General features: G+C 42.0%; 1 protein-coding gene across 1 annotated transcript; it reads left to right on the top strand.

Annotated features, from left to right (window-relative positions):
- Window positions 1-516: 516 nt before the first annotated feature.
- LOC103627096 (ATP-dependent RNA helicase DBP5) lies at window positions 517-8,951 on the top strand. Its single transcript, XM_008647418.4, has 7 exons — window positions 517-917; window positions 4,732-5,844; window positions 5,991-6,377; window positions 6,889-6,961; window positions 7,260-7,351; window positions 7,467-7,891; window positions 8,050-8,951. The coding sequence occupies exons 2-7, from the start codon at window positions 4,770-4,772 to the stop codon at window positions 8,674-8,676; spliced, it is 2,679 nt and encodes an 892-aa protein (XP_008645640.1). The 5' UTR covers window positions 517-917; window positions 4,732-4,769; the 3' UTR covers window positions 8,677-8,951.
- The last annotated feature ends 8,913 nt before the right edge of the window (window positions 8,952-17,864 follow it).

Below are 17,864 nucleotides of genomic sequence, written 5' to 3'. Positions count from 1 at the left end.
GGGGGCGTGGGAGCTTACATCGGCGACCGGCGGCATCACGTCCATCCGCAGAGTCCCGCAGCATGGTCCCCGACCGCGACAGCGCGTCCATCGCCTGCAGAGCCGCCACCGTCATCGCGGACGTCGGGTCAAGAGCGGGCACTCCTCTCGGGAGAGGGCCTGGGAGATCTCGGCAGTCGGCACCGAGAGGAGCGGGGGCCAGCTGCGGCTCGCGCGAAGGAGGGGTTGCGTGGCAGCTCGAGCGCCCTGCGGCCCGTAGGTTGCGTCGGCGGCGGGATCGGAGCTGGGCAGTTAGGTGAGAGAGGGGCGTGGGGAGGAGGGATTGCGGGTCATCGCCTCACGCCACCGGATTTCGCGGGTCACGGAGATGCGCGGCGGTGTAGCGGAGGGTGTGCGAGATGCACGGCGACGGTTGCGGCGGGGGCTGGCAGGCGTGCGGTAGCGGGGTAGAGGCGGGGGCGGTCTACATTTAGCTCTTAATAGTTGTAGAGATGACTTGCAGTTGATGGCGAGGTCACGCCATTTTCTGGCCGTTGCGCCTTTTTCACACACTGGGCCCTCGCTGTCTTTTTTTCTCATAGGAAGTGGCCGAAATGCCCCCCGGCCGGCCGGTTCCTCCGAATTAAATATGTCTGCAGGCAGGTGAAAACCGTCGTCGTCGAGGCAGTCAACAGTGAGCAACTCATTTCGGCCGTCGTCCTCGAGACGACAGCGACCCTAGCTAGCTAGATCTCCGCCGCCGGTGCCGGGTGGCACGCGCCTCCTCGTCGTCGTCGGATCCAGCCCAACCGCGCGGCGCCGAATTCGTCGTCGTCGTCGTCCCTAGCTCACGCTGCTTCTTGCTCTCGCGAGGAGTGGAGACGGGACGGGAGACTAGAGAGCAAGCGAAGTTGGACGTAGGCGCACCCGCTTTGCTGGTAAGCACGCATGAGCCCTAGCACGCCTAGATCGCTCGCGATCTCGCCTCGTAAACAACACACATGGCCTTTGCAAGCGCTATCCGTCGTCCGGTCCGGCAAGCCGGGCGGTCTGTGGATTTCTTTGTGTGCCGCGCTAGGAATTCTCGTTTCTCGTTCGACATACGGTTCACCCGAGATCGATCGGCCTCCGATCCGGTTGAGCCCAGCTAGCTAGACGTGGATCCGGCCTTGGGGTTAAACATTGCGGGCAGAGACGCTGGTCGTGATCCGTACAACTGATGACTCAAGCATGCGTGTCTCAGTTTGTACGAGGATCATGGATCTGGTACTGTCCCTGTTCTTGTACTAAACCATTGTTTTGGAGATGGTGAATTGTTACCCTAACCTGCTACGTATAGACCACCCAGTAGGCCGGAGTGCAAGCCACTGCGGCAGATAGCTAGACAGGGGCGGACGACCAAAGGGACCTTGTGTGGACTGTGGGAGGGGGCTCATCGTCTCTCTTCTTCCTCCATGTCCTCTTTCTATTCTTTCTCATCCTTCCTCTTTATCTATGGCTACAAAATTTAGAGTGCACTCCTTCATGGAGTTCCATCAGCAACATGGGGTAGGAGGCTGGAGCCCCCTCAATCCCCACGTTGGACGCGTACGATCTGGGATTTGGACGACAAAGGTTAACCCTAATATATGTAAGGGTTGATGCAAGGGTGATCTCTGCGGGCGAATTTCGTTGGCCATTTATCCATCTGGCTCTTGGGTTATCGCGGTATAAAGTATGCCAGATTTTTAGTAAACAAACTTCATTGCTTGTCGCTTTGTCGGATGCTTTTTTTAGATGAGCTTTTTTTAATTGATAGGTGACACTGGTTGTTGAAATGAAAGTTAGTCTTTGACAATGTATGGTTTAATTTTTATCTTGGAGTTTTGAGCGTGTCCATACAATTTTACAATTGAATGTGAGGTGTCCAAGTACTTCTACACTCCTGATACAACAATGCTATATGTATTTGAATTGAGAAGCAGTTCTCTCCTTTCTGCAGCATGCATATATATTCACTATTTTGTTTTTCATTTTTATGGGGGTTGGGTTTGGGTTATATATCCACTATTTCATTAGATGCCATCAAGAGTACACAATGCGGTACTACTTTTCGTTGCATTTGGTTTCTGTGAAAGCATAGAAACTGTACTTTGTAGTTCTTGTCTAGTATTGTAGACAAAAAAAATCTTTTTTATAATTCTCTTTTGGTTGATTTAAATAGCAATCACCTTTGATTTGTTCTTTTATGTCCAATAAGCTAGTTTTGGGAATTTTTATTCATGTTTTGTATAAACAAATTTTCTATTATATATATATATATATAATACAATATAATTTTCATGACAATGCATATTTAGTGTGTTGGAGGAGATAATGGATGAGTTATCACTTATAGGTCCCTGTATGGAAATTCGATGTTCTTCTAGCGGTTGGATTCAAACGACACATATTGATCATAATGGTTGTAGTTCATAGCTTGGTCAACATTCAATGGTGTGGTCTCCATGAATTTTTAGCTATTTATTAGCTTAGCTCTTTGATTAATATTGTTAGTATTGAAGATGATGTTTCTAATATATATGGAAGTAGTGGATTCCTTTGCTTGGCACATATGTACATTCGTTGGATGTTCTTTCTTGGGTATTTAATGGTCTTTGAGATACTAGAGCTTTGTTTGTTTATCTCTTGTTTTGTCGGTATTGAATATGTCAGATTTTTAATAATAAGGAAGTGATTGTCTCCTTCTCATATTTGTTCCCTTTGTCAGATGTTGACTCTTGGTTGTTTAATTTTTTGTTAGATGTGTTTCTCTTGGGTGTTTAATGTCTTTGGGATTCTATAGCTTTGCGTAATTGATAGGTTTCGCCGGTTGTCGTAATGGTAGTTGGTCATTGATATTGTATGGTTTCTATCTTCGAGTTTTAAGTTGACCTTACATACTATTTTAGAATGTAACTATGTTAAAGTACTTTTACACTATAGACACAAAAAATACTATATTTCATAAGTAGTTATCTCACTCCTTTGTGCAACATTCACATATATTCGGTATTTCTGTTTTCATTTTTGGGGGGAAAGAGATTGGAGTGGGCTCTATATCCATTGTTCGATGCAATCAAGTACATAATGATATGTTTTCCATTACATTTGGTTTATTTGAAAGTGTATATATAGACTCTACATTAAAGTGCTCGTTAAATATTATAGATGAAAAAAGTTCACAATGTTCTTTTGGTTGAAGTACATACTAATCACTATTTTGATTTGTTCTTCCAATAAGCTAGTTTTGGGAAATTGAATTCATGTTTTCCATAATTAAACAACTTCATAATATATCAACAAACAAGACAATATAATTTGCATGGTAATGCATATTTGGTGTGTTGGAGGACACTATGGGTGGATTTATATTGTTATCACCACATGCACTCTTTAGGCCTTCGTTGATACTTGGCTTCAAATGCACGGATGATCAAAGTAGATCTAATAGTTTAGGGGACTTTTGTACACACCTGAAGGTGGTCTCCATGATTTTTTGACCATTTATTGGCTAAGCCCTTTGGTTGTTAGAAGATGTTTTATCAATAGGGAAGTAATGGATTCCTTTGCTTGGTATATTTATACATGTGTTCAATTTTCTCTCTTGGATATTTTCTTTGAGATTCTATAGCTCTATTCGTATAATGGTCATTGTTGGTTATCTTGTAACGCTAGCTGATTACTGATATTGTATATGGTCGACCTTTGGCTTCTTAAATGAGCTTTCATTTCATATTATTTTTAAAATCTAAGGGTGTTCACTTGCTTCTATGCTAGCTATACTTAGCAAAGAAGTACCAAATTTATAGTTCAAGTACACATTGCGTGTGGTTAGAGCCAAGAAGGTACATTCTTTCCTTTTGACTTGCTAAGAATACACTTCTTATTACTTTTCCTTTTTCATAACTACGATCCTTCAAATTTTTATACTTTGTACTGTTTACATGTTCTTGTTCATGTGGAAAATATGTTTGAGGTTTATGATTCTCCTTTCTATAGATAGAATTATATGTTTTCTTGTATTATTATTTGTTCTTTTCTCTTTGAAGATGAAAATATGTGTTCTCTCATTAGTGTTTCCCCCCTTCTTTTCTTGACACCAAGCAATGGTTGCATCCTTCTTTCTATTTTGTGCATCTTTCTCATCTCTTCCATATCTATCACCCTTCAAACTTTTCTACTTTGCATTGTTTGAAATTGTATTATTTTTTATGGGAAAAGTCCAAATTACTCACATCATCTATGGATAGTATTCACATAACCCTCCAAAGTATTATTTTCTGTTTATTTTACTCTTCCACGCCATTGAGTTGGTTCAATTTACTCTTTAACAAAATTTACTTTTTTTCTTTATGTACATACTGAGTTTTTAGTTCAAATTTTATTGGTAGTAGTTTATGGCATAATTTAGCCTAGAAAATTTTATTATATTTTTATAATTATTTTAATATGATAGGGATTATATAACATAATGACTTTATGGTATAAAACTAAATATAAAATAATGGTGAAAAGTTTTTAATATATTTTTCTAATATAAGTTATGATGTCCTCTGTCACCTGAGAAAATATAAACTTGAAATTCTACTTATATACGGAGAAACAAAAATGACAAATCTGTCGTAGAAGAAAGATCACATTTTGTTTTAACTTGAATACAAAGTTACGTGCTTTATTTCCATATTTGTGGTTTACACTGATTTCACTCTTCTTTGTTTGTTTGGACATCAGCTTCTTACCTGAGCTTTGAAGAAGTAGCATAACATAACATGGCAGGACAGCGTGAGGGCATGCATCTGGTTTCGGAGATGACTGACGCACGTGTTTCATCACAAGTTGTGGAAGATAGGGGCACTGAAAAGACTATGCCAGAAGAACAACTATCTGTTACTTTATCTGATGGAAAGGGGTGCTTTGCTTGCAATGAGAGATCACACAACTTGGAGCAGTGCAAGACAAAGTACAAACTTGTTCCTGCAGCACATCAATTTGGCTATGCTACAAAATTCCCATTTACCGTTATTCAGCCTTCCAATGAGATGGTTGAAAAGAAGAAATTTTTCCAACACTGCCTTCTCATCGAATCCAATCTTGCAAACTTGGACGAGAGTATGCTGAAAGATGAACTCAAGAAGCTTTGGAACCTTCCTGGCGATTGGGAGTTAAGGAGAGAATGCAGTACGACTTTCCTGGCCTCCTTCAGCTCGGAGGATGACCTAACAAGTTGTTTAAAGAACCCTGAGATCCAAACATTACTGGATAACAAGGAGGTGAAATTGACTGTAACGAGGTGGAATGAAAGCGACGATGGAAGCCCTGGCTTGGTTGAAGAGTGGCTTTTAGTGTCTGGGGTCCCAAGAATGTATAGAAACTGGAAGGAGCTATATGAGGTTGCTTCTGCACTTGGTGTGCTGATCGACGTCGATGAGGAAAGTTTGCAAGTCGGAGATAAGGAGCCTATTAGGCTGAAGCTGAAGACAGCATTCAGGAGTTTTGATGCTGCTCCCTTTTCTTACTACTTTGCATTTGGATGTTGGTCGTCAAGACTAGTAATGGTCACAGCAGTACAAGACAAAACACAAGGTATGGAACATAAAATTAAGGAGTTAGACTGCAAGGAGCATAAAAAGGAACTGAATGTGGCAAAAAGTATAATGCTGGAAGAGCCGAATAGCACTGAAGAATCAAGATCAAATGGAAAGGCCAAAGTAAACAAAATAAGTGCTCCAGCAGCCACAATAACAGACTCTGAGGTAATAGCAGCAATAGAAAGTTCAAAACCTGAAGGGGTGCAATCCATAGCCCAAAGTCCACGAAGCATGACTGGAGAAGAGAACTTCAGAGGTGAATAGGCATGGTGGTTTTCTTTGTATGTTTTATTGCTAATAAAAAATATAACAAAATGTAGGAGATTGTGTTTCATGTTATAGGACTAGCTATTTGGTCTTTTTTTGTTCTCTAACATGTTTTGTGTTGACACTTTCCTGAAGGTATACAAAAACCGCCTATCAAACATGTATTCAAAAGAAGAGGTAAGAAACAGCCAGTTACTACTGAAGCAATAAACAAGAGCCCGTCAAATAAAATGGATAAAGAAGTGGCTCCACATAGCCAGAGTAATGCCACAAGAACTGGAGCTTCAACTGGGTGTGATATGCTGGATCAAAAGGAATGCTCAAAAATGGAACCCAAGAGGGAACTGAATATGGAAGGAATAACCCCAGCAGGGGAAAGTAAAAAGGCCGAAAAGATTGGAGCATGCAGAAATTCTGAATACAGTAAGGTAGCGTCCTCTACAATCAAGTCAAAGAAGACACAAATATTAGGAGACACATCAAGAGCTCCGAGAGATGAGTTGATCACTAAATATCCCAAAGGTGAGTGAGAATCCCATATCCATCTAGTTTTGTAATGCAATATGTTCAACACTTCTTTTAAATAATTTATGTAAGTTTAATGTAGAAGCACAATGTGTCAAAACATGGATTTGGCAACAACATTACCTGATCATCTGATTGATCCCAATTTGGTTAGGCTAATCGGCCCCCCAAACCTTGCCTAGGCACCGTAGGCATGTATGAGTCCATGCATTAGCGCTAAGCTGCTAATAGTATAATTAGTCGGTCAGGATTCAACATGTCTGCTAATTAATAGACCTACTACTTATTAGGTGGTGGAGATATCAAGTAGATTCAAACGACCCTTGATATTAATTAAGTACCTAATAGTTACTTCCTCCGTTCTTTTTTTTATTTGTCGTGGTTTAGTTCAAAAATAAACTAGCAAACGACAAATACTCGAGAACGGATGTAGTATTTCAGATTAGGGCATAACAATGTTCTAGCCTCCCTTTATTTGTTGTTAATTGTTTGTTTCCTTAATTTGAAGGTGACGGGATGGATCAAATGGGATCAAGCGCCCAAGGTGACGAAAAAGAAGATGCATCCATAATAGACACAGGGTATGGTGGGATCTACCGCTTTAGTGGGTGTTTGGTTTATAGGGACTAAATTTTAGTCCATCCATTTTAATCCATTTTAGTCTCAAAATTCACAAATATAGAATATTTAGAATTTATGGACTAAAATAGAATAAAATGGAGGGACTAAAATTTAGTCGCTAGTAACCACAAACACCCCCTTATTCTTTGACTATTTGCTTCAGCTTATTTGTTTACTCACTAGCCATGACATTCTCATATTCACATTAGCTGTCATATAACAAATATTTAACTTTCCTTTACACGTTGTGTGATATAGGCTACTTCCAAATTCCGAGGAAGTTGGTGTCTATGACAGTTTCAGTGAGATGGGTCTTCAGGAGAATCTACTCAAGGGAATATATCAATATGGTAACTATTCCTATTCCAGCATTATTTGTGCATTTATCTCTGCGTTGGAGGAAAACATTCGGAACCTGCCTCGATCTGTGTTTATCATCTGTTGCTCTGCGATTTTTTTTTTAAGGTCTGGAGAAGCCTTCCGCGGTCCACCAAAGAGGAATCGTCCCACTATGCAAGGGCTTTGATGTGCTCCATCGATCTCTGTCTGGAACAACTGAGACGATCTGCTCCGGCGTACTTCAGCGAGTTGACTACGGATCTGCAGAATGCCAGGCTTTGATCCTTGTACCGACACCCGACTTGGCACAAGAGACTCTGAAAGTTCTTGAGGCACTTGGTGAGTTCCTTGGTGTTACAGCTCAAACTTGCACAGGAGGAACTAGTGCCCATGCAGACCAGCAAGCCCTGCTAAGTGGAGCTCAGGTTCTAGTTGGCACCCCTGATTGCATTCTTGACATGTTGCAAAAGCATGCAGTATGCCCAGACCATGTTAGAATGCTTTTCTTGGATGAAGCAGATGAACTACTCACAGGAGGTTCCAAGGATCAGGTTAGTTTTATCACTTACCAGCTCTGTTGTAGTAATCACTTACCCCTACTGCTAGGTGCTAGTAACATAGAATGCATGATCCAACAATACAAGGTCTTGCTATATGCTGATGCTACAATCTGATGGCCCGGCCGCCGGCCCATCATCTTTTCTTGCAGATCTATAAGATCATCGTGCATCTCCCAGACAAGATTCAGGTTGGGCTCTTCTCCGCTACCTACTCCACCGAAGCTATAGAGAGCAGCCGCAGACTCATGGATAAGCCCGTGGCGGTCATTGTCCCGAGAGACGAAGAGCTAAAGAACGTCAAGCAGTACTATCTGGCAGTCGAAAACGAAGGACTGAAGCTACGAAAACTGTTGGCTCTTTTCAAGACCACAGGGACGGAGCAGCTCGTCATCTTCGCGAACACGCGGGACAAGGTGCTGTCCCTCGCAGAAGACGTCGGCAAGCGTTACGCCGTCTCGGCAAGCCATGACGGCATGGACCAGCGCGCCAGGGACGCGGCCGTCCAGAAGTTCAGGTCTGGGTCGTCCAGCATCCTCATCGCCACTGACCACGGAGGCACCACCAACGCGATGCCGCAGGTTCCCATCATCATCAACTATGATCTTCCGACAGAGTCCATGCGGTACGTCCGTCGTCTCCAGCAGCAGAACAGGCAGTTCAGGAGGTCGGTCAGTGTGGCCATCAGTTTCGTGACTCCTGCTGACCGACGCACCCTCTCCGCCATCACGAGCTTTTGCAAGTGCTACATGGGGGAGCTGCCCACCGACTTGAAATGACCGTACCTCTTTGGTGAGCTATGGAATGCAGAAGTAGAACTGGTCAGCATGCATGCATGCACAGGTTCTTCTGGCTGCAAGGAAGCGGCATGCATGTTCGTTTCCTCTTGAGATACTTTGCGCTTGTTGAAATTTGAATACTCATGGAAGGTTTAACTTCCTATCACTCAGAACCTTGAGTTCCCCAGTATCTTATCTTTGATGTAATATTGTTATTTACTGGATGTGGTCGTTTGACAGTTGAATGTTATATGATGACTTATCTTGTTTTTCAACTTTTTCATGTGAATTGTAGTAGGGGTTGTTTGGTTCTCATGATTAAAGTTTAGTTCGAGTCACATCAAATATTTAAATATCAATTATGAGTATTAAATATAGGCTTAATAAATTTATCTCGTATTTTAGTCTTTATCTTTATAATTGGTTTTACAGTTAGATTAATTGGTTTTGCCAAGTGATGTTAGGGCAGTGGCTTTAATTTGTTGTAGTGAAATTTTGTCTTTGCTTCGTGAACCCTTGAACCTTAGACAGTGGACCCTGCTCAAGGCTTGCCAGCGTTAGCATTAAGGACTAGGACTTGCATTGTTCTACGAGTGTGAGGGCTCAGGCCGGACTACTGTGATGAGAATTTGAGTGACGTTGATGCAGTGCCTTCAACTATGCATGATGTTTTATTTGTCGACTCATTGTTGTAGTTGTGGGATCTCTGGCGAGTCGCGACGATTTATGTGATCATTCGCTAATTGTATTGCCAATAGCTAGATTGTATTCATTTGTAACCTCGGAAGACACATTTGTATGTAGCCTTCGGTTGCTTCTCCTCGTGATTAGTTCAAGTACAGAATTCTATAATACTAATAATACAGAATATCCACTTCACTAAGTATATATAGTATTGTAAGGTATTATTATTTATTTAATTCCAAGAAAAAGTGATAGATAAGGATGACAATAAATGAAAGGTTTTAGTGCTTACCGCAACTCCATTGGCATGAGCATGATATGCAGATGAATTGAGCAATTTTATCTTATACAACTCAGCAAGCTCGTGTAGCTCTTTCGACGTGAAAGAAGTCCCCCGATCTGTAGTCAAAGTTTAGGTAGATAGAGTAGAGGGAGTAAATCAAATTTGGATAGAAACGGGGATAAAACATGCTCAAGAATAACTATGTATAGCTAGGTGGACACACAATAAAAAAGATGTTACTATGGTTTTAAACGTACCTTTCTAGTTCTATCTTAATTAGCAAGGGTGGTAAGTTGACAACGGATCAGGTTTGGTGTGTTGGACCAAAAGCCCGCTCTCAACAATGTTCATGATATTTTCTTCCGCCCGTCCTCAATGAGACTCGTGCATGGGTGCCATTTCATACGCGCACCTATACCCACAGATTTGAGGTCATCCATGGACGTGTTAATAAGAAGCTGAAATATAATAAAAATAAAAAGTTGTGATAAACAACATATAATCATCAATTTATCATCACCAATGCAATAAATAAAAAGTTTACGACAACTAGAAAATATAGTCTAGTACACACTATGTAGACAAATATTGTTGATGAGGACGTGCCACCATAGTATATTTCTATGAAAGTGAACTAAAAGGTGAGCTCGTTTCTATGTTTTCATAATAACATATTAAGAATTTGTTGCTATCTAACGTTGTTTCTTTTAATATTCTTAGGAACATTGATGATGATGTAGACTTGGAGAAGGCATTTTCTATAGCATCATCAATAGATGGGATATGGATACCACATGCACAAGATTGATCCTATAGTGCAAGCTCTTCAAAATCCAACATTCAATTTTCTGGCAGCCTGATAGCGCTTCATTAGGAAGATCATAACTCATCCATCTGGAGTGCGATTGAGGTCAATGAGCACCTAATGGAAATCTTATTTGATAATATTTCAAATGAATCTAATCTTACTTCAGTGTCCCATTCAAATAATCATGAAAAATTGCCCCTATTTTTGTTGAGAGCTATGATGTCATTGTGAGCCCAATATTAACTCTTGAGACCTTGGCCCAAGTCAGAGCACACCATAAAAAGATGGAGAATACACATCAGGCAAGATCTTTGACATTCTTCGCCTTGGCCACCATCTTTAGAGGTCAACAAGGGTGTCAAAACCAAGTTGGAGGTCCAATCCGTGTAAATGAGGATCTATGACCATGATGCAACAAAACAAACACCTCAGACTCCATTTTTTATGATCTACCTATAGATGGAAAGATAATTTCATAAGCTATCATATGTCTTTGGTTTTCACATCATAATTTAATTAGAGTCAACCAAAATCGTCAAAATAATTCAATGTCTAGAATCTGTCACTATAGTTTGTCACTGTTTTTTTGCCCATTGGACCATGTAATTTGTAGACACATTAGGAAGCGTGAATAGGGGTTCTTTAACACCCTTACATGATATAATTAACATATACCACCCATGTTATGATTTGTGATTTCCTTTAGATTAATATTTCACTGAACAAGTTATTGTTATTGGTTGTGAAACCCCAATTTTGAGTGCTTAATCATACATCTACAGTCTATCGTGGTTCCAAAAACCGTGACACAGTAGAATTTATGTTTGGTGGGGGAGGCTAGCGTGGACTTACTCCAAATGATGAACTGAGGGATTCGAACAAGGGGTTTATACTGGTTCAGGCTTTCACCCTAGTCTAGTGTACTGTTGATCATAATATTCTCTAAGGAACGTGTTACAATGGGTGCAAGTGTGAGAATGAGGGAGTGGGGAACTCAGGCAAAATGCTCCTTGCTCTGGTTGCTTGGTCGTCCCCCTTTTATAGTTCAGAGGAGAGGCTCTTACATGAGACTTTCTATCTGAAAGCGAGCACCTCCTACCATCTATGGGAGTCCTGCTGACGTAGTCCGTCTGACGTTGTATTCTGGTTCATGCGTAGTCGTACGCCCGGTATGGCGGTGTAGCAATTCCGGCGCTGAGGTTTCCTGTAGCGATGTCCGGTGGGACCCATGGGTAGAGTCAGAGGACACCGAGGGTCATATGTGGCGACGCCCTGTCCCGTTTATCAGGGATCTTCTGTCATCCCTCTGGCTTGTCGTGGTGTCATCTAAGACAGTGTTTGGTGGCGACATGCCTTATCATGGCTGGCATGGGGTAACAGTGTCTGCCTTGCCTCCACGTCAGTTGAGTACGAGTGTGCTCCTTCCGCGCGCGTGACAGGAGAGCATGGCGTTGGGGCCCACAGGTGTGCTGGCTCCTGTCGTGGGCCTTTCACTTCTCTGCCTCGTAGAGTTACTTTGCGGGACTTGGTCGGTCAGTCTGCCTCGCATAGTCGCTCTACGGGACTAGGTCGGCCCGTCTGCCTCGCAGAGTCGCTCGGCGGGACTTGGTCGGCCGGTTCCCCTTGCAGAGTTGATCGACCATTGTAGTGATTGAAGGATTTCTAACATGAGGTCCAACCTCTTAGAAATTTTCATATGGAACTGCAAGTGCCATGCAACTCTATTCCTAAATTTTTTGAAACCTGTTGCCATCGTCATTTCAATCACAATTAAGGGAGACCGAACGGGTTCAAGTCATTGGGCAGAGTGAACGCTTTTTACTCTCTTTTATACTTGGATTTGTACTCTTAACCAGTACGACGATAGGAAAGAAAAGTTGATAAGCGAACTCAGAAAAGGATCAATTCAAGAAGAAGAGACCTCGACTCTGAGTTTAGTAGAGTATAGTCCACGGTGAACGAACGAGTCCCTAGGATAAGTGAGCACCATTTTCAAGGAAATAGAGAATAGCTGGAACATTTAAACAAGTTCGATTCTTTATCATATCATAAAAACCTACTTTTCGAAGATCTCTTCGAGATCGAACAACAATTCCAACGATTAGATAGATAGCTTATTGGGATAGATGTAGATAAACAACCCCCTATAAACGTTTAGGAGGTTTTCTTCTCATACGGCTCGAGAAAATTATTCGAATTCCTGTCTATAATGCAATTTGTCTATAATGCAAATAGATAGAAATTCGATTATGACTTGCATTAATTTTATCCCTATATTTTACCAACCTTGCATTCCAAAGGAGGCCTCAGAGATGTATGAGCCCCTAGGGTATAGTTAGAAGAGTAAAATCTTGTCTTCTAACTAGAAGAAAAAAAATGTTGTGATAGGGTTTAATCCAAAACTGAGTAGTTTCTAGCTATAGTTACTCTTGTGATGTCTGGATATAGAGTTTTAGTCTGCTACACTTGTTCTTATAGGGTACTTTGATTTGTATCAAAGGCTAACCCATGGTCTGATCTAGAATTATTATTAACAAGACTAGAATATATCTTAGTAAGCTATCGAAGGTGACATCTCAGCTAGAATCTCCTATTGGTTCTTCCAATTCTATGCCCAAGAGGAGGCCTACTCACTCTATTGTGCTAAGGGTATTTAGCATGAAATATTGTCTTTATTAGACCAACCTCTTTGATAGACCTTGATTCAATGTCATTGAGGTTAGTGTTTCCATTATGGTAACAATTAAAAGTGTTTGCACTTTCTGATGGCCGACTAGGTCATGTACCTTTGTTGTATGTGGTTGGCTATGTCATGTACTATTTATTTAATTTTGACTTGTAATCTTGGCTCTAACAACTAAGATCCATTAATATAACTGATACGTAATTGATCCGGGTATGTCTGAATGTTGTCTCTTTCACTTTGGCCCCACAAAATTGATGGTCAGATGGTAATGGACACCTCAATTAAATACGTAGTAAAATCCACCCTTTATCTTTTGTCACGGTCTATTGGCATGCGTAGATGTAAATAATATGCATATTCAGATTCCAATAGTTTCTTATAAGAAAAGGCATCTCCTTAATTTTCAATTATGAATAGGTAATTCGAGGTAGAGTATGTTCACCCATACCATTACAATCCTTTGCTCACCACCTTCCTATACCACTAAGCCCTAACTCATGCCCCCATTACTAAATGCGAGGGAAGATTCCTGCATACATCTACACAATGGGAAATAAGAGGTCAACTGCTAAGCCAAACAAAAAGGATGATGCAATAACGGGCTCTTATGGAGCAATGAAGATGCCAGACCAAAAAAAGCTCAAGTATGTCAAGGTGGTAATCAAACAGGTGCAGAAGATGTCGCGAAGCCCTACCTCACATTGGGATGCACTGAAGACAACAAATGGAGATCTAATGAATATGGTGGTGGAAGAGGTCCTCCCAAACAATCTCCTCAAAGAGTGGAGGGCACCCACCAACCATAAGTACATGCTCATAGTTAGAGTATAAAAGATATAAAGATCCTTCCACTATAAACAATAATTTTATGGACAAAACATGAAAGGTGTCAAACCTTAGGTTTGAATGTTTGATTTAGGTAGAAATACCATACAATTCGAAGCAAATCGCTTGGTTATCTATAAAAATGTTTACACATATACAACAAGAAGACATGTATTCCATCCATTTCCTCGTTTATCGCAATCATTTTGTACAACAAAATTAATGTAACAACATCTCAGCCATTTTTCAATTAGGGTGTTTGGATTAAAAAACTATTGAAGGGTTAGGTTTTCCTTTTCGCTATAAATGTAAATTAGAGAATTATTTTTAAGAAGCCATCGAAGAAGCAATTGGAAGGGGATACGAACGACAAAAATAGAAAATAAAAGAAGTTGAAAAATGAGAGACCAAATTTAGATATATATTATAAGTAAGACCATGAGAAAAAATAATAAACTTTAGATGTATCAACCTTCAAGAATGGAAAACATGACATTTGTGGCAGAGTACTATGCTACTCTATAAAATGACAGGGGTATAAATTGTTGTTTGCAATTTTTATATTTGTATTTTCTCTTAATTTTATTTTTAATTGTATCTTAAAAAAGTGAATAAATATTAGACATTGTCCCTTTGCAACCCCATTTCTTTACTTCACATTTTATCCCTTTATGAGTATTGTTAGTCAGGGGCACACCCAATGGGTATTTGATGAATTGAATGTAATATGAAATATTTTAGTTATATATTGAATTGATAGAATATATATATATATATGTGTGTGTGTGTGGTACTAACTTATATATGATCACTACCGGAATCGCCGCCTTTGACGAGTGCCTGAAGCACTCGGCAAAGCCTTAAAAACACTCGGCAAAGTCTTTACCGAGTGTCGCACTCGACAAAGAAGGCTCGACATACAGTGCATCGGCAAAGACTTCTTTGCCGAGTACTTTTTCTCGGGCACTCGACAAAGAGGTTTGCCGAGTGCCAGAGAGCACTCGACAAAGAAAAGCAGTCGTTACGACGCCGGGTGACGGAGACGGCGTCTTTGCCGAGTGTCCCGGGTGACACTCGGCAAAGGAGTTACCTTTGCCGAGTGTCTGCCCGACAGCACTTGGCAAAGAATCATTCTTTGCCGAGTGTCTGCCCGACAGCACTCGGCAAAGAAAAGAACCTGCCAGGGAGGGTCCCCATGTCAGGTTCTTTGCCGAGTGTTATATGTACGGCACTCGGCAAAGTGTGCCTCTTTGCCGAGTGTCAGAGACATTACACTCGGCAAAGAACCTATATCGGTGCCCAGGTCTTAGTTCTTTGCCGAGTGCTATGGCCTTGACACTTGGCAAAGAACCTCTTTGCCGAGTGACCAGTAGACACCTTTTTTTGTGCTGGTGCTGCGTTGTGCTGAACCCTTCCGGAGGGTTGTTGGATGCCGCCCCAGATTGGCCCTGCACAGAGAAGAGATTGCATGTGTTATACCAGATGCATTACCAACATCTAACTACAATTTTGATACTCACAGGAGTATGGAAGAGAGCAGGGTCAACTGGAGGGAACAATGGAGGTGGCGGAGCGATGCCCTGTGCGGCGCCAAGGCTCTGCATGTACTGGAACATCTCTGCCATCCTCTGATGATCTGACAGGCGAGCCTCCCGCTCCGCTATAATCCTCGTCTCCATCTCGTGATGTTCCCTCCTCTCTTCTTCTAGTTGAGTCGGTAATATTACAAGCCAACGTTATAGTAACTCAAAGAGAAGGTATATAACTCAAGGAAGGACGAGTTACAGAAGCACTAACCTCGAGTTGTTGTATGCGAAGCTGTGAGCTGTCGTGCCGAGGTCGTATGGCTGGACTCGAGTTCGTGCTCCTTGGGGAGGCGAGGATGACCCCTAGCATAATCCACAACTGTCCAAGACCTGTCCAAGTGATAAATAAAAAGTATTAGTTTATATTATGATTTTGAACACATAATATGAACAAGAATGAAGAACATAAAGTTACATACCTCTCCCCATCCGGCCGAATCAGCGGTCGCCTGTCCCGAAGTATGGGACGCTGAGGGAGACTCGCGGGACCTCGCAGGTAGATGCTCCTCGAACCTGAGCCGCCAAAACCTGAGGCGTCCTGCTGCTGGTCGTCGTCGTCCTGCTGGTGGTCGTCGCCGTCCTGAGGCGCCGCCTGCTCTGCCTCGTCCGCCGTCCTACTCCTCCCCCCTCCTCCTCCTCAGCCAATTACTGCCAACCATATTTGTCCAAAAACCTGCAATTAAGAGTAAACAAATAAGAAGATATAAAAATATGTATTTAAAAACCTGTGCGAAATAAAAAGTCATATAGCATTACATTGATTAAAAATAATCTTCATATGTGTCGGGGTTAGCCGGATCATAACTCTCATCATCACTATCAACCATTTCAATCTCAACACCATCGGAAGACGCAAGTTCGTCATTAATGTCATTGCCTTCAAGGATTACTAAGTCATTATCATTTTGCACCTCATCATACTCCTCATCAACAACCATTTCAATATCTACGTCCATTCCGATAGCTTCGGTTAAGTCTATCTTAAATCACCCTTCTAGCCCATCTTCTTGGAAGAACTCTCCATCATATGTGTCCGGGTCTAAGTTATAATCTTCATCGTTAGGAACAGGTAAGCTTCATCGCAAGTTGTTTTTTTTATCCTTGATTGGCCTAAAGTTCGAATTCTAGGTCCGTCATTATTCTTAGACAAACATAAAGTTGACGTTTATTTGGTGTTCGTCACCCACAGAACATGTTCGGTTAGAAGTGGTGCATTGAAGAGGATTGGATGAGATGTTAAATCTCTTTCTATTCAAAACTAAATAGAAAGGGACTTAAAATCCTCAATCATTTTCAATCCACCTGTGCAAACAAACAAGAGCCCATCCGGCCTAAACCATAATGGCTCGTTTGGGACCAAGGGTAATGAAGAGAATTGAGGGGACCAAAATCCTTTGAATAGTAAACGATTTTTGACCCCCTCAATCTCCTTCATTACACTTGCTCCCAAATAAGCTCTAAACTAATCAAACACCCAAGACCCTTTCGGCCGATCACGTTCATACTTTGTGTGTTTGGTTTGCCAGATTTACGCGCCCAGGTATGTGGCATCTGTTGACCGAGTAAGTGCACCTATTTAGTTGCATGCATGTTTGATGGAGCTCTGACCTGCTCGCGCAGATGCAAGGAAGGTCATTTTAAGAGACACGGGTTACATCTGCAGACACGTGGGTTTTCCGTGTATCCCACCATTATGCAGGCTTGGACGGGCCTACGCGCTTCCGTCTGAGCAACCAAACACATGGACTGTCGTGGAACAGGGGTGGGTATGATGTTAATGTTGGAAGTTTGAGAATTCCAACGTGAACATTACCGATTCTGAGAATTGTCGCCCTCGTTTTCGCACTACGAATAAGTGACCGAAGTGCCCCCGCTGGCATATATAGCCCCGGTGAAATTACGGTCGTCCTCCATTTCAGCGATCTGTAAACGGCAGCGACCCTATCTAGTCCCCACCGTCATCGACACCGCTCCTCAGCTCGGTCTTCGCCGGTGCCGTGGAATGCGCCTCTGGCTGCCTCCTCTTTCAGTGGAAGCGAGCCACTCGATCGGATCCTTATCGCTTCTAGTCGTGCCTCGTCCTCCGATCCGCCTCCCTTAGCTTGCTGCTGCAGACGCAGGGAGTGGAGAGAGTGTAGAGCGCAGGCCGCATGCACTCGGGTTAAATCTGGTTTAGGCCCTGTTCGTTTCTGTCGGATTGGTGGGTCGGAACGATTTCTAGCCGGATTGTTTCTCTAATTTATATAAACTTTGATTAGCTGGAACGATTCCGGGTGCAATCCGACGTAAACGAACAAAGCCTTACTGGTAAGGAAA

Source organism: Zea mays, chromosome 5 (genome assembly GCF_902167145.1).
Source record: "Zea mays cultivar B73 chromosome 5, Zm-B73-REFERENCE-NAM-5.0, whole genome shotgun sequence".
NCBI classification, from domain to species: domain Eukaryota; kingdom Viridiplantae; phylum Streptophyta; class Magnoliopsida; order Poales; family Poaceae; genus Zea; species Zea mays.
The sequence above is the reverse complement of the archived record's forward strand: the minus strand, read 5'-3'. Positions and strand labels throughout refer to the sequence as shown.